This window comes from Stylophora pistillata, chromosome 3 (assembly GCF_964205215.1).
Source record: "Stylophora pistillata chromosome 3, jaStyPist1.2, whole genome shotgun sequence".
NCBI lineage: Eukaryota > Metazoa > Cnidaria > Anthozoa > Scleractinia > Pocilloporidae > Stylophora > Stylophora pistillata.
Window position 1 is genome coordinate 45,681,130 of NC_142521.1, and position 23,835 is coordinate 45,704,964.

The following is a 23,835-nucleotide window of genomic DNA, read 5'->3' on the forward strand; positions in this document are numbered from 1 at the left end:
GGGTTGCTTCGCGTTCGTGATCATCGTTTCTCAGTTCGAGGCACTCAACCATGAAGAGTTACACGACGACTCAAGAAGGGAAAGTAGTTTCCTACTTCTTGGACACAATCGTTTCCCGGCTTCTAGTCAGGCTACCCGTTAACAAACAAGAAAACAAACTAAACGCGTGAAACATTCTAGTGTTTTGTATAGATGGTGGGCTGCGAACGTTGATACCACGAAACCATAGAAGGTCTGAAGTGAATGAGGAACCCGGGGGTACTCGATATATTCCTGGGTGGGGACGTGCAGCACGGCCCATCGTACCCTGACCTTTTTTTTCCTACCCTGATTAAGACAGAATTCCGATTTTTGATACCCTGTTTAAGACATTTAATGTACCTGGTATCAATGCCAAAATCAACGGAATTCAATTTTAATTAAAATTAGAGCTTGTAAAAATTTTGCTGTTTATCTTCCAAGAAAAGATATCCTGTTTAAGACAAAAATTGATAAATCGATACCCTGATTCAGACAAAAAATGATAAATTCGATACCCTGTTTAAGACAAAAATCTCGAAAAACACACCCTGACACGTCCCCATTGAGCCCTAATAAGGGAGTACCCCCGGGTGTGGAACACACTCTTGCTTATTGCACTCGCTTAATTTATCCCATTTTGAAAGCTTACAGGTCAGCTTCAGAGATACAATTAGTGGCTAGAATCTCAACGTTGCTCATTTTGACGCCAAACACCAGGAGCACTCATCAAGTTCAACAATATAACTCAACCGAAGTGCGGTCACTTCCTTCTCTTCGCAACAAGTTCCCCCCAAGCGGAGGTTAATGACACAACCCCTTTTGGTTTGTGCATGTACGTTTGTTTTCTACGTTTTTCAACTAAATTTCAGAGAACGAACAAGTGCGAGGTTTTTTGGGGCAGTTTAGGGAAAGCTGGAGATATCCAAAAAGTTGGGCATTCCACTGTTAATTACGAGAAAAGTTAACCTAATCTCACCAGAGACGACACAGGTCAACGATTTCATTATTCCAAAAAATCATTTCCAATTTATTGCTGATCAAAATAAACTATTTTAGACATGCTAGGGAGAACTGAATTTTTTATGAGCTGGCTAATAGTGCGCAAACCAAACCTCCTGGAACAAACAACGTGTGCAATTCAGATAACTCAACGATCTTACGTGACGCTAAGACAACTTTTTTCTGTCACTAACGTCACGCGACATGTGTCACAAATAGCTGCTGCTTGGAAAACTTCGGCCACTATTTTCTTGACTTTGATTTAAACTAATAACCAAATGATAAATGAAATACCTTATTAAAGAGCTGAAAAGGAAAAAAAATGTCAAGAATAAAAGTCAAATGTTTGACTTCTCGCCTGTGACCGAAGCACAAATGGTTGGAGGAGTTTACCTCTGGCTGTGCGACGTAACTTTTATAATTAGCAGAATAGTTCCTTCTTTAGGTAACAAATTGGAAGGAAACCTACAAAAATTCTGTTCATCGAACGCAGATAAGGAAGATTTTCCTAGCAAATCAACCCACTTGGAAAGTCTTTGCCACCTGCTACATGTAATTTAGGTCAAACAAAGTTTGCGAAACAACTGTGGTCGATCAATATACATGCAGGCAATTTGTTGTACTCAACAATTAATTTTCTTTAAAAAAAAATATGTACAGTCCAAATGATTTGATTTTTCTCGAAAGATACTAAACCTTGTATTCTAAACGAATCTATTTTTCCCCACGAAGAAAATGAAAAAAGACCGTTACATTCGTCACGCAAGGACGTATGTCAGGCACTTCTCAATCTTGGTACTCTTCACAGCAAAAATTAGTAAAGCTTGATTCACATAATACAGTGAATTAAAATTCCAGCTATCCGAGTTATTTCACATTGTTGCTGTATCGGTCCCAGAAAACTGTTTGAATTAACCAACGATACTTTTTTTTTCTGCGAAATTATCAAAACTATTTAAAAAATCTCCTGTTTACTATTCACACAATCATAAAAACACTTAAACTGTAAATCCTCCATCGCCGAATTCCACATCAAAATGAATTGCAACCCTCTTGTAATGAAAGCAGAGGAAGATTGGTCGGTTTTAAGGCGCCTAAAATGAGGCGACTAAAATACCTGGCCTCGTTGCATTTTGGGACACCAACTGTTCTTGCAAATGAGGAGCTGTTGTGGACAACTGGCGTTCATCGAGATGACACATTAAAAAAAAAAAAGTTCATCAAGAGAGTCGAACACCGAGGGAGAAAAAAAATCTAACAAGGAACAAAGATTATAAGTTTGATCTTAAAAACTTGGTGGTACATTTTTCAAAGTGAACAAGCTGTGTCATTGCTCTCTCCTGACACAGTTTAATCACTACCTCTGGGAAGCAAGAGGCAAAAGTGGAGACATCAGTTGGAGGATTTACAGTAACCAAATTTGCAATTAGTCTACACCAATTTCTTTAGCAAACGACCATTAATGAAATCTAATAGGCCTTTAGGTTTTTCCTTTGCTGTTAACTGCATGTTTCATCTACCCCTAGACCATTGTGTTTTGTGCTGTTCACGGCCAAATCCTTCATCATAGTTGCCTTTGGTTTTGAACAGCTGTTTGAAGTGCGGTTTACAGTAAAGTTTCCCTTGTAGAGCAGCATAATTTCCCAGTCTACAGGAAGTAAAAATAACAGAGAAAGAGTCAATTCAGTTACAATGGCGCTGGCATGGACACGAAATAAGTACAGAAACACGGCCTCACCATTTTGGATGGTGTTGCCACTTACCGGTACACCTCCACTGGCACATACTTTTATCTACATGTAAGCGCGTTAAACCTTAAACTCGTAGAATTGGTTAACATTTAGCATACAGGTAATGAGAATAGAAAAACTCACACCCTGAAGGGTTTATTTAAGGACCAGAAGGGAGATTTATAAGTCTCTTTTTGGAATTTACTGGAGATCAGATCAAGATCTATCAGATTACGTGCTTTTAACAATATCAATAGGATATCAAGCAGACAAGTGATGAGAATAAAGAAAATACCAATTAAAGGATTAGTAGTTGATTCAAAACAAAATTCTCCAAACTAATATCATAAAAATTGCATGGTTAACTGCAAAGAGCATTACCAAATAAATGAGATGTTGGGAATTAAAGGGCTGAAGGACTATTGCTTGTTGTTACCATGCATTCTGATTGATTTTTCTGATTGAAATGTTTTTAAATATTCATTTTTTCTGCTAACTTATTATTTTTGAAAATCACTAGTTATAAGCTACATGTAGTGAAATTTCTGCACAATACCCTGAAGTTATGCAATAACATCCAAGAAGGTTAATTTGAACTAACATTACTGAAAGACCTAAATTTAATTGAAAATGTCCCGAGTTAGTATCAAATTCTCTCAACTACTTCATCATTGTATGCAAATCACTGCAACATAGAGTCCCCCTCCTCTGATGAATTTTTACAGGAGGGGGGGAGGGTCAGTCAACTAATTTGAGTAAATGGACAGAGTAGGTAAACTCTCCCAAGTTGAATAACTGTACATCAGATAGGAAAGGAAAGAAACAAAATAAAATCAACGGTAAAAAGACCAAGATTAAGACCAATAACGAGGGCTAAACAACAAATGAAATAAAAAGAAAACAAAACGAAAAAAAAAAAAAAAAAAACACCATCAATTACACGCATACACTAATAATATGTACTATCATTCAATTTTCTTCCCTTAATGTCATAAGATAATCATTCTTCAAAGCTTTCAGGAGCTACGACTAATAATCCTAGATAAAGTCTACTATCTATTACAAAAGTTTAAGGACAACAAACTACGATTACAAATGAACTGTCAGAAGCTTGCGAATCATGCCACGTATGTTGTAAGAAAAAAATTCAACTCTTACACAGTACTATCAAGACTTTGAGAAAAACTTAAGCAACCAGGTATAATTTGTAAAATTTGTAAGTCAGTTGGAATTCTTGTTGTATTTTATTCTCACCTTCAGGCAGATTTTGGTGGTTTTCCCACTCTACCAAACAAAAATGTATCAGTAAGTAACACGATATTTAAGAAACAATTTCTGACGTGTTTTGTGATCATGAAAATCTTGTGAAGATGACAGGACTGTGATGCTCTCATCGGGCATACACACACGGACGACAAAATGATGTTGATAACTGAACTGGATGAGGAAAAAACAATGCTGTAAATGACTTCTGATTTGTATTTAAAGGATCCTCAGTTCATCTTGGCAATTTTCTTGGTGTCGTTAAACCAAAGTCTTCTCGCCACTAGCTGCATCTTGTACAAAAGTTAAGGTTAGTTCACTTGTTTAAGATTTTATGACCTTTTAAAACGTTGCAGTACATGTACCGTGTGTGTAACACCAAACATGTGTTTTAAAATGCTAACATGGTTCCTTGCCATTTATGACTTTTTGTCTCGTCCAGCATCAATACAACTTTCTTGAGTCATCACCAAATTTTCAAGTTATCTTAATTAACATTAAGATGTAAAGATGTTTTAATTTCAGTTTTTCTGAATATTTCTGAAAATCAATTTTTCTTTGTCGTTAGGAAACATACCAATCCGACAATTAATTATTATGAGTAACGGTAATTTTTTTCAGACAAGAGTAATTAATTTTATGTATTCTAGAATATAACTATCAGAAAGTTCCCATAGTTCTCTTGAAAATAAAATTAGACACTGAAAAGTTTGTTGTCAATTTTTAAGAGATTTGAAATTGGTGTAAATCAGTATCATTATTATTAAAAATAAATACCGAAAAGAAAATCACATTTAATTTAAAATGTAAAGTACATTGGTGGATTTTAACAGCAATTAAAAACTTGTTACATGAATAAAACATACAAATCCAAAATCACTTTGCAGTTCTGACAGTATTAGTTTTTTAGTAATAATATTGACAGATTTAAGTTTTCAGGTGTGGGTGACTTTTTGGGGTGCACGTGCTCACATGTATTATAAATATGTCACTGGAGAACAAGGCAAGTGCAAAATGCATTCACAACTGAAATAAATGAGCTGTGACGTGACAGTGATGTAATAGGTAAATCAACATTTCAAATTACAAAATAATGCAATTATTGTTATGCAAATCTAAACTGTACGTTGGAAAAAAAAAACCAAACAATCTTATTAAATGGAAATGTGCTCACTACAGTTTTTGTATCACCTTTACTGGATTTAAAAATGGTAAAGATCATCTTCTAAAGGTTTGACCGATTAGAATTATGTACATGTACTATCCTGTGCAGGTGAAGCTTAAGCTCAAGCCTCAAGTAAAGCTTTGGAGGTAATAAGCAGTAATGACAGATCCAATTCTGAGAACAAAAAGCCTCAGTCTGTACCCATTACTAACAATGGTTATTCTGGACTCTGAAATAAATTATGAAGAGGGTATTGTTGTAAACACACACATGTCATGTAGTTTGCTAATCTATTGTAAGAAAACCCACCATGATTTTTACCAAATTTTCCAGAAAGTTTATTAGAACCCAGATATACTCCTTGATTAACAGGGAGTATGAGTCAAGTGTCTTGCCCAAGACCACAACACGGCTATCCTACAAAGGTTCTGAACCTATTTTATCCACAGTCCAGCTAATGTCCGTCCACACTGATTAGGCCACCGAATATAAAACAGACAGTTCTACTTGTAAGTTGCTACTGATTAAAGTGTATTACTGGATTACAGTGGCTCTCCTCTCCCAAACAAATTCTTAGAGACAATTAAATTCACACAAGCTAGGTACATACATCACCATATACTGTACTGTGCATCTGGAAAATTCTTAGCTGTGAGAATTTGATTCTACCTCAACACATTTCCTCTTTAAGATCAATTCTAGCTGCTAAAACCATCAATTAACTCAATAAAACATTGACACAAATGATCCTTATAAAGTTCTCTTAAGAATATCTAGTCTTCCAATTTACCAACATGTAGCATCTTTACGTCACATGATACATATTCCCAAAGTAAATATCAACTAATTGCAAGCACTGATGAAATAAGTTGAGACATCAACAAACCTCAGTGTGGATTTGCACTCAGCACATTTAAAACAAGTTTTATGGAACACTTTCTTGTCAGCAGCAAGCCTCTCCATTGGATACACAGTCTTCTTGCATGTCTCACATTTCTCTTGCTGAGGTGGTGCAAAGCGATTAGTCCTCTGTTGGAAATAAAGAGCCTGCCATTAATATTCTTAAGTTTTACAGCAGGCTCATAACAAAGACAGCACATTCTCTTAAGTTATTTTAAGACCCTGAGTGTTGATCCTGTCAAGTACTAAACAATAACTAAAAGTCATTTTTCATTATTAGTACAGGCAATAAAATGATTTCAAGTGCAACTTGGTGTAAAATAAGCACAAATAAATTTTTCAGACACCAAAGTTACACACACCTGTAGGGCGAGTGCAATTCAGTGTAGTCTTTAAAACATTTTTGAGTGCTTTTTTTACACCAAATGACAAAATAAATGATGTTATTTCTTTTAATAATTAACATGAAAAAAATGTCACAAAGTCAAGACAGACAAAGTTCTAACTGTATTATCATGATGCAAGGCGGAGCTGTAATAAAAATTGAAGGGAGCCTTGAGTGTTCTGAAACTGTGAAATTCAGGGTGCCCAGCATATGCTTTTTATGAAAAAACTAAGATTCCTGAGTTGCACAAGAGCAAAAGTAAGGTGCCAGGGGCCACCAGGCACTGCTAGACACAGCCCTGTGTATGCACTATTTGTAATTTGCACTTACAACTTTGCCCTCTAGTTACTGTAAAAGCCCACGTATAAGCTGCACTTTTTTTCCAAAAATCGTCACTAGTAATTGGGGGTGCAGCTTATCTGCGGGAACATCTGAAAAAGGTGTCATGAATGTCCATTTTCACATCCGATCTAACGTCTGGTTACTAAGCTTCGAATCAGTGTTCTGCTCACATTCTTGTTGTAATGCAAACGTCTATAGAAAAACTGTTGAATGAAGAAATTCTTGTCAACAGATACAAGAAAAAGACCAATCATATGTCAAAGTTGGTAGAAACGATGTTCATAATATTAAAGTGCGAAAATTGTGGGTAAGACTTTGAAGAATTTTCTGTTGCAATGTAAATACTGAGTTTGCGTTCGATGAAGAGTGGACGACGAAGACTTCTCAAAACTCGACTTTGGATTTCTTTTGATTTCTTTCAAAAAACTTTTTTTCCAAAATTTGAACTGCCAAATTCAGGGTGCAGCTTATCTGTGGGTATGGCTTATCTCCGGGCTTTTACGTTGAATAAAATATGCACTTATTTCCAGAAAATCAGAAGCATAATAGATTTGTATGCTCATTATTACAAATCTTACACAAAACAAGTGTTGCAACTTAGATCTACTCTTATATAAAATAACCCCTCAGCTCTAACAGAGTCCTTGCTAGCTTGCAATCAAGCTAGAAGTGATATAAGGTACAAAAAATCATGACTCACAGTGTACAATACTAGTATGTGAACAAACTCTTGAACAAATACAGTTACAAACCCCTACCTTTTCACTATCATCATCAGATCCCCCACTAGTCAAAGTTTCCTTTAGGATATTAACTGGCTGTTAGTTGGTTAAAAAGCTTAAAGCTTGATAAAGATTAGCTGGTTAATTTAACAGCATAGGTAACTGAAGTCAATAAAAGATAAAAGCAGCACAGCAAACTAAAGATTCCTTAAGGGATTTGGTGTTAGTGTTCATTGCAAAACAAGAAAACAACAAGATGGCAGTGAATAAGAAAAATAAGATCATGGACAGCAATGTTTCTTGGGCAGAATTCCTTCCCCAACATTTGTGGCATTTAAAATTCAAGTTCATATCTTCAAGACTTTGGTAGCTTGAACAACTGTGATCCAGTGGGCAACCATGTTTTGCAACTTGGTTGTCAATGATAAACTTTGGTAATTTTTTAAAATGACTGGAGGAACTTGAGTTCTAACCCCACTGCATAGAAAAGGTTTTTTCAGCAAAAGAGCAGAAGAGCAGCACATTAAGTTTTAAAAGAAAAGCACTTTCTATTTGCTTACCTCAAAACAATCATTATTGGAACCATCTTGATTAACCACATCCTTGAGAACGTTATTAGCACATAAATTGATTACACACAATTAGCACTCAGTCAATAACTTATTAACGAATTCACGCATGAGCAAAATATTCTGGAGCACTTATGAGCATAGGCCAGCATGACATATACAGCATGTACATTGTACATATATATGTATACAAATACAGCTGTTCATATTAACACAAAATTCATGTTATGCACATTGGAGATGTACAGCTGAACAAGTTCAACAGTCATGTCCATTCAGGCCACATAATGCGTAAGAAAAACATCTCTGACCCAGCATCTTTTTGCACTAAAAGTGTAGAGTGTTGTAACATGTAGGGTTGATTATTGTTAGAAAGTATTATGCGTAGACCATCTCCCATCGCTACCAATTTTTTAAAATGTTTTTGCGAGTAACATTCAACCCTTTCCTTAACATGGTACCATTTAATACCAAACAACCTTTTTAGTTCATCATCCACCTTATATTACCACAATTTCATTTGACAGTACAGGCTGTCATGGATAATTAAGAATATATATATCTGATTAACCAAGCGCGAGAGCCGTACTGGGAGAATATCGGCCAGAGGTCTTGACAGTGCGGACCAAGTGCAGCGAGGTCCGTACAAAAAGAGACCAAGGGCCGATATTCTTCCAGTACGGTCCCGAGCAAGCTTGGTTAATAAGAGATTTATTATACGACTGAAGTTCAAAGGGACACAAGTGCGGTATCATTTGGGACCGTTCGGGACAGTGCCCGGTCCAATACTTAGAGAATATTGGACCGGCAACAGAGCATTTCGATTGTTTGATTTTAGTTATTGGCCCTCTGACCGCCCGAGTCGTGTAATAAAAGCAGATACACACAACGAGTCACAGATTATAACTCAAGAAAGATGTGGTGAACCAAGCTACAGTATGACAAGTCTGTAAATTGATAATCAATAGTGTGGCACATACACTGTAAATGTATTTCACAAGTTAAGTACTGTAAAAAGAAATTTTAAATTTAGCTAATACTGTATGACAAACATGTACACAAACACCTGCTGAAAAAAACAAAAAAGTTTTTGAAACAGTTGTTCTCATAAAAAGTTGCACTCACAGTAGCAGGTTTAGTAGTTTCTTTGGTATTCTCCTTCCCCTCGAACTTGTTCAGAGTTTCTCTTGTACCCCTCGGCTTGTAACCGCTATTCTCTCCCTGGACACCTGTTTTCAATTTGATGCTGCCAATCTCATCCTCCTTTTCTTCTCTTTGTGCTCTCTTTTCCTGTAAATGCAAAAAGTCATGAACGATTTAAACAAAAAAATTATTAAATGTCAAGAGAAATGGAGAAGATCTCACGAAACAATTCTCACATAGGTTTTTTTTTAATTTTTTTTTTACTGCAAGGGAAGAACTTAACAGCCTCAAGTTAACAGGGCAATGTTGGCACTGTAAAAGAGTATAAATGGTCAATTCCATTCACAGTGTTCTCTGACAATTCTATTCTAGCAAGGACAATTGGAATTACTGATAAGAGAACATCAACAAAAGAGAAAGGGTATGGGAAAGATAAACGGGAATCGCATCACTTGACAGTAGATTGAGTAAAATATTAAAAACAAATAAAAATATGAAAATAAATTACAAAGATTCAAAAGAAAACTCTGTTCACACTAAAAAGCAAATCTTGAGGCATCACTTCCATATAATTATATTCATACACATCTATTACTCATCTACACCTTGAGCAAAGAATTGCTAAAATTGAACACTCAGGTTTTCAGTCCCTGATGGCTGAGGATATGACAAGGTTGCAATAAGATTGTAAAAAAGTGAGACTGTACCACATGCAATGTGTGCCTGCGCTGCATACACTGACCGTACAAAAAATGTCAAAGTAATATGCTCCAAGTACAATGTACATGGTACCTGTCCAAAACTCCCTTAAATAAGAATATGTAATGACTGCACAAGTCAGAAAAAAAAAATTTCATCCGACTGTACTTACCTGATTATCTCCTGACTGTTTCCGTGTTGATACAGTCTCACTTTCAGCCTTTGAAGGCTTGGAACCTCCAAGTCGAGATGTACTAGAAATTTTTTCTTCCCCTCCCTTCTTATCAAATCTTGCTTTCACAGTTGCAGTGTATGATGATTTCTGCTCAGTAGCATTACTTGTTTGCTCTTCTTCTGAGGTGGATCCTCTTTTAGTTAAGGCTTCTACAGGAATTGCTTCACTTTTACTACTGCTTCTCCTTCTCTCAGCTCTTTCTCTCCTCTCCTGTCTCTTACGTGCCAATGTATCTTCCTTCTCTTCTTCCTTATCAGGTTTGGCTTCTTCTTCCTTTTCTGTTGCCTTCTCGGCAGCCCTGGCTGCTGCTCTGCGTGCTGCTCTTTTCTCCTCAATCGTGGATTGCACTTCTTCAACTCTGTCCACACTAGCAGACTTCTCAACACTACCAGTCTCCTCCGAATTGCCAGCACTTTTTAACCTACGTTCAGCCCTTCTGGCTGCTAAAGATGTTCTTCTTGCAGAGGAGGCATCTGATGCAACTTCATGGTCATCCTCAGAGGTAACATGTGCATTCTGCCTTCTTCTTTCTCTTCTCTCAGCCCTTCTTGCAACCAGATCTTTTGCTTTATCTTCTTCTGATTTGGATTTTTCTTCTTCTGCAGGTTGAACTTCACTTTTCTTAACATCCTTTTTCTTGCCATCTTGCAAGTCCACACTCTTTGCTTCTTGGAACATACAAAAGATGATTTGTTAGACAGCTATCAGAAAAGGAACCGTAGTTAAAATGGGACCCACCCCACTTGACATAATACTGGGTTTTCATTTAGAAATGCAGTAGGAGGAAAATAGTATGAAGTAACTAGAGAAAATTATCCACTTATGCACGTATAAAATGGATAGCAGAAGCTCAAGCCATCTATATTAAGGCAATTAACCAATTCAAATTCTCTGCTGTGAGAATTCAAGTTGAACAGATGTACATTTATTTGTAAACAAATCATGAACAAACCCAAATTAGCTAATTCAGACACTTTGAAATACAAAAATGTGAGTTTAGTTAACTATTATTTTTTTAACCCTGCAATATGCAGGAAGCAAATTCTGGAAAAAGCTAGTCTAGTCACATCTCATCCGACCTAGACAATTCCCCTTGAAACATACATGTACATGAACATGTACAGTGTATACCTCTAGCAAAATTTTCATCTAGAGTTATGTGAGAAAGAATGCACAAAGCTACCTGAGCTTTATTATGCATTTACCAGCACAATCAAATACTCTAATTATAACTAAAAACATCTTTATACAGACTGCACATGTACATGCACAATTAGGGGTTTATTAAGGTTTTTTAGCAGAAGGGCAACTGGTTTCCACAGATAGGCTGAACTTTTTGAACTGAACTTCTTTATAAGATCTAAACTTTCTTCCAGATGGTCAAACCAGGTCGGTATAGGCATCCTTGCAGCAGGTCAATTTGCCTAGTGCTGGGTTCTTAATAAAACCCCTCACCATGTTAAACTTTTAGTACACTCACCTTCCTCCATAGCTTTCTTCTTTTCTCTCAGAGCTCTCCTTGCACGATAATCCAGTGGAACATCTCCATCATCGTGCATAGTAACAGAATAGGTGGGTTTGGGCTCATCTTTAATCTGTTTAGGTTCAGGCTCTGCATATTCCTTGCCATCATTTGGAACAACTCCATGGTCACGCATAGTAACAGAAAAAGCTGGTTTGGGCTCATCTTCCTTGCCATCATTGGTGTCTTCTTCAACATGGAGATCAACTGGAGTTGACTCGTACACATTTGAAGATGCAACTGTAATTTCACCACCATAATCATCTTCAATTGTCTCACTAACTTCTCTCTGTTCCTCTTCATCTGATTCATGTTTCTCACCATTCATTTTATGATCATCATCATCCTCATGAACTTCTCCTTCATCTTTTTCTCTCTCTTCTGTTTCTTCATCTTTAGCTTTTTCTTCTTCAAAAACACCCTCACTCTTGTCTTCTGGAATTGCCTCTTCATGTGCCACATTTTCTTTGTGCTCTTTGGACTTTGATGAAGATCTCCGCTTCTTCTTCTTTTTTTCTTGGTCATCTCCATGTTTCTCTTTCTTACTTTTTTTCCTTGTGCTTTTATCAGGTATTTCTTGAAGTCTTGATTTATCACTAGTTTGCACTTCCAAATCTTTAGCAGCTTTCTCTTCAAAAGTCATCTTGTGCGATCGAGCTCTACCAGCAATGGCTTCCTCCTCCTCATCCCTCAACTTCTTTTCTGATGTTTTGGTCATACCAGCCTCAATGACCTTTTCATCAAAATATTCTTTGTGTGATGATGCCTTTCCTGTAAGATTCAGTTCATCATTGTTTGACCTGGCTGTTTGGACTTTTGAGGCTTCTTCAGCAAATTGCTCAAATTTTTGCCGATGAGACTTTGCTCTTCCGCTCAAGTCGATCTCCTCATCTTCAACTCGTTTAGAACCCTTTTGACTTCCATCATTTGACGACCCAAATTTTTCAAAGATTGCACGTCGTGATGTTGCCTTGCCAGAAAAGACATCTTCCTCTAAATGAAACTTGCGAGATGCTTTGACCTGGGACTCTTCCTCAATCTTTTGTTGGAAAATATTGCGATGAGCTTTTGCTCGCCCTGAAATATCTACATCTCCAAGAATTCTTCTCTCTGCACCAGGAGATGTTGCTTTATTCTCTGATGCAAATTTTTCAAACAGTTCTTTCTTTGATCTTGCCTTTCCAGAAATGTCTACTTCTCCTTCCTGCTCACCAAATATTTTTCTTGGAAGAGATGGAGACACTTGGGCACTTAGCCTGGCCTGTTCTTCAAACAGCTGTTTATGAGATTTTGCTCTTCCTGACAGGTCAACCTCCTCATCGTCCACTTTAATTTTTGGTGTCGCTTTCTTTGCATCCTCTGCAGTTGCTTTCTCAAATGTGCTGCGTCGAGAACTGGTAGGCACAAAAAGGTCTTTCTCTTGCTCTATGGGTCTGATTTTAGCCGTACCTGTTTCACTTGCCTCTTGTGCTTTCCTCTCAAATAGTGACTTACTGGAGGCAGCATACCCATGCTGTGGACGCTCACCTTCAGCTATCTTCCCTGCTTGTTGAGCCCTGGAATATATAAAGGGGTACACATAATTATGATATTACTACTGAGTGCTCCTATATAATATCACAAACCTGTCAAGCAAACATGAGTATTTAAAATCCAGTACTGGTAGGTATTTTCCTCTATACAGATTTGGTGCAAATACTGTAAGATTGAACATGACCAACTAAAACTGGGGAATATTGATCAAAGAACAACTGGGAACAAAACACATCGCTGAGGAGATTTTCTTCTGAGGACGCTATTTTCAAGGCTTGTAGTTTCCCTTGAGCTTCGCTCTTAGCAAACCATACATTTCTTACAACATTAAATACACAGAGCACATTATTATTTTACCTCAAACGAAGATTATAAAGGTAAAAGGTACAGTGTGCATGGCACGCACATTTTTAAGGGGGGTTGAGGGTTTACTCTAACAATCTCGGAAAGTGATTATAATGTCATGCACATCTGGCTCAATCAATACACTACATTTTAAACCGCAAGAATATGCAATATAGTCGGGTAAAGCTTCTCGTTCAGGACTAGAGCATGGACATTTGGGTGCAGTTTACAAGAACCTGGGCAGAGAGTCATACTTCAAAGGGAAAAAAATATAATTCTACAGTAAATAAATATTTCTGTATGCTCTTTTAGTTAATTTTGGTCTTTATTAAGTGATGTTGGAACACTTGCTATCATGGTCATACCTTTATGTCTATTTCTCAGTCGCAGCTGTTTAAAAAATTAATACATTAAGAGGCTCAGATAACAGCCATCAGTGTGGCTTGAATTATGAAACATGTATTTATGACATAAAATTTCTTAAAGGATCCCTTCCAACCACAATACATTGCGCGCGCGATATGTGAAATCCGCCATTTTCTCTGCCATCCAGTATTGGACAAGTCATGAAGTGGAAAGAAATCCTCGTTCATCCGAGTACATTTGCCTCCCTGAGGTCTTGAATTTCCTCAATCGCGTTCCAAATTTATTGTTCTTTCTATTTGACTAGTTATTTCTTAATTATTTTTTCTGTTTGGGCGCGCAGGGTATTGTGGTTGGAAGGGATCCTTTAAAAGGCCCTTCAATGTCAATTTTCGTTTGATTGAAACAGATTCATTTCAGAATTCTTGCTACCATTAAATCAAAAATTCAAAAAGGACATTGTGAAACTCCGGCAATGACGAGAATCTTGAACAAGTTTGTTTAAACAATAAAAACAAAAGAAGTGTTCTTTTAATAGCCAATTAGTAGCCATAACCTTTATATTTCTAACACAGTTTTCGATTAACACGTACTTCATGAGTTCAAACTTTTGAAACCGAGTCTCACAGCTTCGACGAGATTTGATTTTTTAATGATTTTTAACGATTAATAATCTTTCGACCCTTCGTCTTTTAATAAGAATTCTGAACTGGTAAGCGTGTTGAATCACAATAAAAAATTGACTACTAGACGGGGAAACAGTACAAAGTTTAAATCGACGAGTGACATGAAATTGCAGCTACCTCATGTGACGTGAATTCCATTCGAATATTTGCTATGAAAAGGAAGGAAAGCTCGCTATTTACAAAATCAAATACCTTCTAACAGTTACGTTATTCCGGGGATACCTACCCAGAGGAAAAGTTTTCAACAACAAAAGCTGCATTCAAAATATTTTCTTTGCTTTGATGTTCAACACGAAACGTAAAGGTTGAGAATAACTCAACATCCCAGCATGATGTGCCTTGGGAGGCTCGCTAATAAGTCACAAAACAAAGATCGAAAATGCTTTCATGAAGCGAGAACTCGTTATAAGCCGATTTAGGAGCTATGAAATGTCACTTGCTACCACCTCACAGAAATACCGACAATTTAACCGCTGATCTCAGAGATTACAGCGGCGATAAACCAGAAAACCACATACCGGCTGCATCGCTAAATGTTAAACCGTGGCCTTCTCAGATAATTTAGCGAGAAGAACAGTAACATCAAATTATGGCCGCCTATATCGGTGTTAAAAATCTGCTGCGCAAAATACAACCGAAAATAAGAGATAAGCGAGTTCCTGTGGGAAAATCTCAGAAAAAAGTTCTCAAATCACCTCTCAGATTCCTCCGAATCGTCGCTGTGCGAATCTTCCGAGGATGACTCTTCTTCGCTGGAGCTCTCCTCTTCCGACTCTCCATTTTCTTCTTCGTCCTCTTCCTCTGATCCTTCTATTTCGCCATTTTCTTCCACGTTCTTTCCACTTTCACCATTACTCGGGTTAACAGCAGTGGTTCTTGCTGTTGAACTGACCTCGGTTTCTCCTATTTCATGATCTCCGTTCAAAACTTTGGATTTCAATGGCGGGCCGGTTTCATCGTCCGCCACCTCCATATCTTCTCGTTCGTCGCTACTGAGGTCGTCGGCCATGACTAAACTAATACTCCTTCGTCTTCGATTGAAACAGAAGCACGAGACAGGAAAATTCCACAGAGAAAAATATTGCAAAACCAGGGAAAACCTAAGAACGCCCTCAGTCAGAATTGATACGCAAATGAAGGCAAGGTCATTAGAAGTGCGTTTGTGAGAACAAATAAACAATAGAACAGCCAATCAGAAACAGCTAGAGTGATACCAAATGGCCTCTCGGAATCACTCCAAATTTGGTAAATGTCAGGGAATCATCTTCCTTCTTCCCTGAGTTCCTATCATTTTCGACGTCAATTATTTACCACTGACTTGACAAACGGTGTGAAATATATGACAGGGAAAAATTATAGCCAGCCTACGAAATAAACACAGCTTGTCTGAAAAAAAACAAATCAAAACAAAATAAATTCAGGATTGATAAATTGTACACTTTATAGGAACTGTGGCATTTATGGAGAGTTCTAATTTTTGACATTTTTTCACGTTTCGCTTGACAAGAAATACGTGAAAATCACATTTCCTGAAAATATCTGCCGTTATATGGGTCTTAGATTGCACACTGCAATATCAGTAATTTTAGCGGATGGGGTATACATGTAAATATTTGTTTCAAATCTAACACCAGAGCAGCTGGGTTGAACCACAGAAGCAAAAGAATTTTCAACTAAAGGAATCCAAATCATTTGATTTAAATGGGAGTATTCGACTGTATTTAGTAAAAGATCAATGTTTGTTCGTGCGCTGGTAGATATTCACCAGGCTAACGGCTTTATTGGTAATGCGTCAAAGCGCACGACTGGTTGTAAGTTGCAACCGGATCGAACTTCAATCTGAGCGTACGTGGAAGCGATCTACGCAATAGTACGCATTGTCGTAATTCCGTGAAGATTCTCAACAGTTTCGCCTTTTCCCTGAGGCGGGGAAGGACCCTCCTTCGCTATGGAAAACAAAGGAAACACAAACGAACAAAATGGTCAGACGATCCAGATTATAAATTATTTGAAGGCAGTCAGATATCGATACTCCTGCATGTAAAGATTTACGCTGCAATTTGTTCGGCTAATCAATATTGATTTTTTTTTTGTCTGATAACAAATAACACAAGGCATTAAATGCAATCTCGTTTTATTTGAAGTCAATTAGCCCTAAGATCGACTCGGCAAATTAACTGTTGTCGATCGCTTTTTCGTTAGTCGACGCAAATTCTTAAAGAATTGTGGCATAATTCTTTCCTAGAATCTCGATAAACACGATAAAAAAAATCAGAGAGAGCATCGTTTTCGAAAAGTGATGTTTGCTCTTTTTCTTTTCTTTTTTATTTTTTCCTTTGGCCACTTGGGAGTTCTGCTGCCGCTGTCATGATAATTTTCAAAATTTGAATTCCTGAGTAAGCAGAAGCTCCAAGAAACACAAAGGCAGCTCACGAGACGACTCTTATATATTCTTTCCACTTTTTCAAAACGGAAATTCATCAAAGTAAGGGCATGCTTAGGTCAGTGGGTATGGCATAAGAATCAGGAAATGCTTTGAAGTTTTTCGAATGTTTTGAATCTTTGTCACTCGGTACTAATTGCTGCCGTTCACAGCCGGGCCAAATTTCTCCCTTACTGTGAATACTCCTAAAGAGTCTGTTACCTCAGGAATGAAAGGGTGGAAGAGAAATCGACTTTCTCAGACTTAATAGAGTTCAAGAGTATAGGAAAAAAAACTTTCAGCAAGGAATTCAAGTGATTTCAGAATAGATCAGCGGTTTGGAACTTGCCGCCGAAATCGTGAAAATGAGCTGAGTAGGGCTTGAGAAAACCACCACGACTTTAATTATCATAATTGTCAGTACTAATTTAATGGTTAATTAATGACCCAGCTATACTCAACTAGCTGTTGTCAGATTGCGAAGCCCGAAATCTTCAACAGATTTTAGTAACTGCTTATAGTGGCTCATTTAATAGCATATCTTTCAATAGTGGATATAACCAAGATATCAGCGATCATCTATCAAAAGGTCGAATGAAATCCAGTTCCAACCTTGGTCAAACATGTCTGTTTGAAACACGCAATATGATAGAGCACGGGGTACGTTAAAATCCTCTTAGCTTGCTTTTTAAATAATCTAAACATAGTATGGATCCAATAGTATAAAAAGCATTTTCGTGGTGATCGTCATTGTACACTTACATATGTAAGAACTTTTTTATAAGAACGTTTAGGCTGGGATTAATAAGAATTTTAAGAACATATTCCTGCTGAGAGCTAGTTAAAAACGGCTAATTTTTTTTATTTCGGCAAGAAGTATAAACAGACGTATGAAAAAAAGACTCTCTAACAGGAAAAATGAACTAAAATGCTTGGGGACATTTTCTAACGTACATTTAACGATGCGGTTATTGCACATGATACACTGAAGAACAACTCAGTTTAATTGTTTAGTAATTCACCACATATCTTTAAAAACATGTTAAGAACATGTTAAGAAGGTTTTCAGGCTTAAATCGAGAAAAAAAAAACTTGAGAACGTTCAGCCTCAGCACCAAAATTAGACGTTCTTAATAAAAAAAAAAAATGGTGCATCAGTTTTCATTCGTATTAAAAAAGATTTAGTAATACATAGACAGGTAAAAACGAACGATATAAAATCCCGACGTTTCGGCGACTTCATGACGCCATTACTCTTGTACCCATGTACCCATTACCCATTACCCATTACCCATGTACCCTTGATAATGGCGTCATGAAGTCGCCGAAACGTCGGGATTTTATATCGTTCGTTTCTACCTGTCTATGCAGTTTTCATTCATCTCACAAATTTCAGTTTGTATTTTTTCCTATTATCAATTTGTGCTTAATTCAGTGTTTAACCTCTTCACTCCGAAAAGTGACTAACATCCATTTTCTCCTCACTATTGAATGAAACATTAGGATGACGAGAATGAAAGGAAAGGAAGAGGACGAAAGGAAATGCCGATTACCATGAGTGTCAAACAAATTCTTCTTGTTTGTCTCATAGGGAATGTTTAGAGAAAACAGTTTGGAGAATACATATGCGATGTCAGGGTATATATATGCTTAGCAAGGGTTAAGGGAGATAAAATGACCGGCTTAAACAATCCGAGTCAACAAGCAATTGGGACGAGAATTGCAGAAGGCAAAAATAAACGATCAGAAGTACGGGCGAGTGTTGGATCTCTAGTCTGCACAAAAAATGATAGATGAAAGATTGATAATGAACAATAGAAGTAAAAATTATAATGATGATGGTGATGATGATGTAGGTAATGACGTCGTAATGTACTGAGATTATTTTCATAGCCTTTTCAAAGTCTTAGTTTAGACGTGCTCAAAGCAGATACAGACAGAAGTTAATTACATTTGACGTGAATGGATAGAGGAAGTATGCGGGAAAGAGGATGTAAAACTGATTGGTTTAACAACTAAAACACGTATCCATGTATCGCTCATTCTGGGATGACAGCATTAACTGGCTAATCCTTCTGTATTATGCCTCCCCCGGCCCGCCTCCCCCGGCCCGCCTCCCCCGTACGGGTAGTTTGGAAAATATGAAATGCTGGAATTCTGAACCGGAACCGGAATACTCGGAATACCCGGAATTCCCGGAATGACCGAAAAATAATAATTTTTTTAAAAAAAAAAAAAAAAAAAGTAAATTAATAAATAAATAAGAATATTGATGATTAAAAATTGATGGTAAATTCACAACTTAGTTAAACAATTTGATACGAAAATTTTCTCTGATGGTCCCAAAAAATAAACACTTACCGGGACTGAACATTGAGATGCACGTATTAGAATTAAAAAAAGTCTGCTTCAGGCCAGTAGCCTATACAGCCTAAGCGACGAAATATTGGTACTCTCTCTTTCCCCTAGATGGGATGCTAATCCATCACATGGTTTCTCCCCGTTTTAAATTCGCCTCCACCGGTTCATTTAACCACCTGTAGGATGTCTACGGCGCCATGACCATTAGGCCGCCACGCTTTTCCAGCCGGAACCATTGCAGAAGATTAAACAAATGCAATATTTCTAGTTAGGTTAGTAGTTTAATTGTAAAAAGCTCCGAATATTACAAATTAAAACTCTACCTCAAATGATAATTATTAACCACACATTGGGAGCTATCAAGACCAGCCGTCTAATAGTGATTGAGAGATTGTCAGTTACTCGACACCTCTTCACGTTTATTATAAATACTTTGAATATATACCTTTGAATATAAACCTTGTTTAGAAAAATCCATCTGTACAAGGTTTATATTCAAAGGTATATATTCAAGGTATATAGTATAAATGCGAAAAGGTGTTGAGTAACTGCTCATCTCTCAATTTTAACTGTAGACAGCTGGTCTTAATGGTAAAGGCTGATAGTTTCGAAAGAAACTGTTTGGGGCTGCGTCGGTGGGAATAACGAAATAATTTGGATATATCAACAAAGTTGAAATGGTAAATTAGCCACCGTAATGATTACAAAAGCTGACGTTTCGAGCGTTAGCCCTTCGTCGGAGCGAATAGAGGAATTGTGGGTTGTGTGTGCTTTTAATAATTAACAATTTAATAATTAACAACTATTCACCGAAGTAGAGGTGGTTAGTGGTGGATATTTACCGAGCCGCGAAGCGGCTCGGTAAATATCCACCGCTAACCACCGACACTGAAGTGAATAATTGTTTTAGTATATTCTAAAACAGTGAGATTATATACACCACCAAAAATTGATTTTATTTAATACATTCCAGCAACGATTCCAACATTTTCCCGCGCGTAACGATCCAACGCGGCTCGGATCGCGATAAGTGATTTTTTGTTGCAAAATTTGCCGTCACGTTTTTTCGCTGACAGATAAAATTTTCGAAGACATTTGTTTAGCTCTGGTGGCGACATTTCTTCAAATGGTGTTGCAAACTCTTTCTGTATTTGAAACCATTCTGTAAAAAATACCATTCAACTTTAATTTTCAAGTGAACAAGTGAGGTTACGCAAGATTAATTTGCATTTGTAAACAAAACCTTTTTCATTGGTTTTTATCGATAAACTTCCGGTTACCATTACCTTTGAACACGGCCAAACCAAATTTAGTCGCTTTCTCTGTGTTTTCAGTGACTGCTTCGTCGTTATTTGAGTGATTTATTCGCTTGTCACGGATGCAAACCGGCACGCCATTTTTTCCCGAGTTACTCGGAGGTAAATAGCAAAGGATATTCGGAGTTTGACTAGCCAATCAGAGCGCGCCTTTAATGCTATCCACTGTTTTAGTATATACTAATAATTATTATTTAAGGTAGAGTATCAATTTGTAATAGTTTGGAGCTTTTTAATTAGTTTAATTAGTTTAGTAGTTCAATTATAATTGTTTAATTAAGTTGTGAATTTACCATCAATTTTTAATCATCAATATTCTTATTTATTTATTACTTTACTTTAATTTTTTTTAAAAATTATTATTTTTCGGTCATTCCGGGAATTCCGGGAATTCAGGGTATTCCAGATATTCCGAGTATTCCGGTTCCGGTTCCGAATTCTGGCATTCCATGATTTCCAAACTACCCCCCCTTACGTGGTGGGTCGATTGTTCGAAAATCCAAACAAAATCCATAGACAGTAATAAGTCCGATTTCGTTAGATTTTCGGCCTGCTGATGGATTATATATGTCTCCAGTCAGTTATAAGAACAAAGACGTTCTTTCATGTTCCTTTAGTTGGCAATGGAATTATCAGGGGTAATTTTTAAAGTATTTCAAGAAATAAAGAGATAAATAAAATGCTATGAAAGGATAAAGAAAATGCATTTTTGCTCCTTTTTTTATTGTCTGCACTTTTCCACTGTTCCCTTAAAGCAAAAGAAAATGGGGAATTGCGGCTGAGTCGTTTAGGGTCATAACATATTTTGAGGTTTTACCGACAGAAGCATGAAAAATAATGGGACATCATTTTCTCTTGGTTTTACACAAAAGTTTTTGGCGCTTTTTAAACCACAGTGTAACGATACGCAAAAGCCCTAGGAAATGTTATGAAGTTGCCTTGCAAGAGAAGTTCTACCCTAAGAACGAATCTCGTAACGTTGCCCGATGATCGCTGGCTGACAGCAAATATTACAGTACTGTGTTATGTATTATTGATATGTTACGAAGTACTTGATTTCTTAGTTATGATTTTAGTGTTTTTTTTAAATATACGTTTAGCTATCGCAACGAGTTTCCAAACTGTGTCAATCCTCAAACATATTAGTTTTTCAGTTATGAAATTATTGATTTGTTTTTATAGATTTGGCAAAGGAACCCAATCCAAACCGTTGCTCCGACTTTCTTCAACCATTGCCGTAGCTTAGTCACTCAAAACTTCTATGCATCTTGGGAAAAAGAGAACTTGACACATATACAGTGACAGTTTTAATGAAGTTATAATGACCTTATTTACAGCAGGTACATAAACAATGATCTAAAATAAAAGTATTTCTAGAAATGATTGCTTAATATTTTTTTAACTCGGCAACATTGTTTTATGCAATATACAATCTTTTGCCTTAATAACAATTAATCCCTTAAGAAAGTTCTAAATTTCGATTAAATATTATACTCTTAACAATTAACAGTTAATCCCAGGTACATAAACAATGATCTAAAATAAAAGTATAAGAGGGAAGAAAAGAAAGGAAAGGCCCATCACCATGAAAAGAAGTTCTTGAGTGTTCATACAAATTCTTCTTGTTTGTCTCATAGAGAATGTTCCGAGAAAACAGTCGTGTAGAGAATACATATGCGATGTTAAGGTATATATGTTGTGGTTCAATTTTATACTTGGTTCAAATTTTATTTTCCTTTGTTCTCGGTCATGTTAATGTATGAAAATGAGTTTGAAACAAAGGAAAATAAAATTTGAACTAAGGATAAAATTGAACTACAACATATATGCCAATGTAAGGGGTTAGGTGAGGTAAAGTGAACGGCTTGAACAATCTGAGTGATTAAGCAATTGGGACAATAACTGCAGGAGCCAAAAATAAATGTGTTGTAGAGCATTTTCAAGGATTGATATTTCGAGTATTTTTAGGTTTACCTTTTGTTTTATTAAGTCTCGCCTTTTTGCGTCTACGTTGTTATTTTGATGAATCTATAGTTTTGCTCATTTATTTTTAGTGTGTGGTTGAACTTGGCTCAGTTCTTACCGTGCTAGACATTTTAATCACTTGTTATGGTTGAGGATAACTAGTTTGTTAGGTGGTCATGTTAGGGTTGGTAAAACTGACCTTGAGTTTTACCCACACTGAATATCCTGTTTTGGAAATTCCCACGGTCAGCTAACCCAAACATGTCTGTGATTTTTGCATTAAATGAGAGGGCACTCCTCGCTGAAGTTAGAAGAGAAATAGCTGTGGTAGTAGAAGGTAGTAGCAACAATAGAAGAGGACGGAATACAAGAAGAAAAGTATAGAGACTTGGTACCTCTTGTTAATTCGCCAAGCGATTGGTAAAAGCCCACAACAAATGTTCAGACGGGCGAGTGTCGGATCTCTAATAAGTACAAAAAACGATGAAAAAGTAAGAGGGAGGATGTAAAATCGATTGGTCTAATATCCAAAACCCGTGTCCATGTATCGCCATGCCGGTATGACATCAGTAGCTGACTAATCCTAGTCTTATGTAAAGCGGCGTAGTCAGCTCGAGTGGAAGTGGGGCAAGGAAAAAAAAAAACCCCAGTCTTTCACTCTCCTTACCCCCTCACCTTCGCTTTGTCACCGACACTCAGCACTCGTCCCAAATCTTCCATCCGTCCAATATGGCGACCGAATTAATATACGCCGCGCTGAGTCTTGCACTCGAAAACATAAACTACCGCCTGCAAGCAGGAGAGATGCGTCCCGCACTGAGTTAGTTTCTCTTTTCATTACGACGTAACATAAGGAACCAATCCAAACCGTTGCTCTGACTTTCACAAGGGAAAAGAGTTTGATATGCTTCAGCCATTACTAGCTAAGTCACTGAAAAATTCTATGCATTTTGGGATAAAGAGTACTTGACACACCTACGATGACAGTTTTAATTCAGTTATAATGACCTTATTTACAGTGGTTACATAAATAATGATCTAAAATAAAAGTATTTCTATAAATGATTAGTTAAACATTATTTTAACCCGGCAACCTTGTTTTATTCAATTTACAATTTTTTGCCTTAATAACAATTAATCCCTTACAAA

General features: G+C 36.9%; 1 protein-coding gene and 1 long non-coding RNA gene across 7 annotated transcripts; one reads left to right on the top strand and one right to left on the bottom strand.

Moving 5' to 3' along the window:
• Positions 1-1,019: 1,019 nt before the first annotated feature.
• LOC111333425 (uncharacterized) lies at positions 1,020-15,784 on the bottom strand. 6 transcript variants are annotated; one of them, XM_088753306.1, is made up of 9 exons: positions 15,318-15,784; positions 11,654-13,251; positions 10,111-10,841; positions 9,222-9,386; positions 8,088-8,129; positions 7,564-7,605; positions 6,065-6,207; positions 4,005-4,034; positions 2,532-2,668 (listed from the first exon to the last, which is right to left on the bottom strand). In XM_088753306.1, the coding sequence occupies exons 1-8, from the start codon at positions 15,629-15,631 to the stop codon at positions 4,007-4,009; spliced, it is 3,063 nt and encodes a 1,020-aa protein (XP_088609432.1). In that variant the 5' UTR covers positions 15,632-15,784; the 3' UTR covers positions 2,532-2,668; positions 4,005-4,006. The 6 variants fall into 6 exon arrangements, with proteins under 6 accessions (XP_088609428.1, XP_088609427.1, XP_088609430.1 ...); XM_088753302.1 differs by lacking the exon at positions 4,005-4,034 and having other exon boundaries at positions 1,020-2,668; positions 10,111-10,838; positions 15,318-15,783; XM_088753301.1 differs by lacking the exon at positions 4,005-4,034 and having other exon boundaries at positions 1,020-2,668; positions 15,318-15,782.
• Positions 15,785-16,821: 1,037 nt separating this feature from the next.
• LOC148736385 (uncharacterized) lies at positions 16,822-19,293 on the top strand. The gene is made up of 2 exons (XR_015999083.1): positions 16,822-17,704; positions 18,548-19,293. It is a non-coding gene; the product is annotated as an uncharacterized LOC148736385 (long non-coding RNA).
• Positions 19,294-23,835: the final 4,542 nt, after the last annotated feature.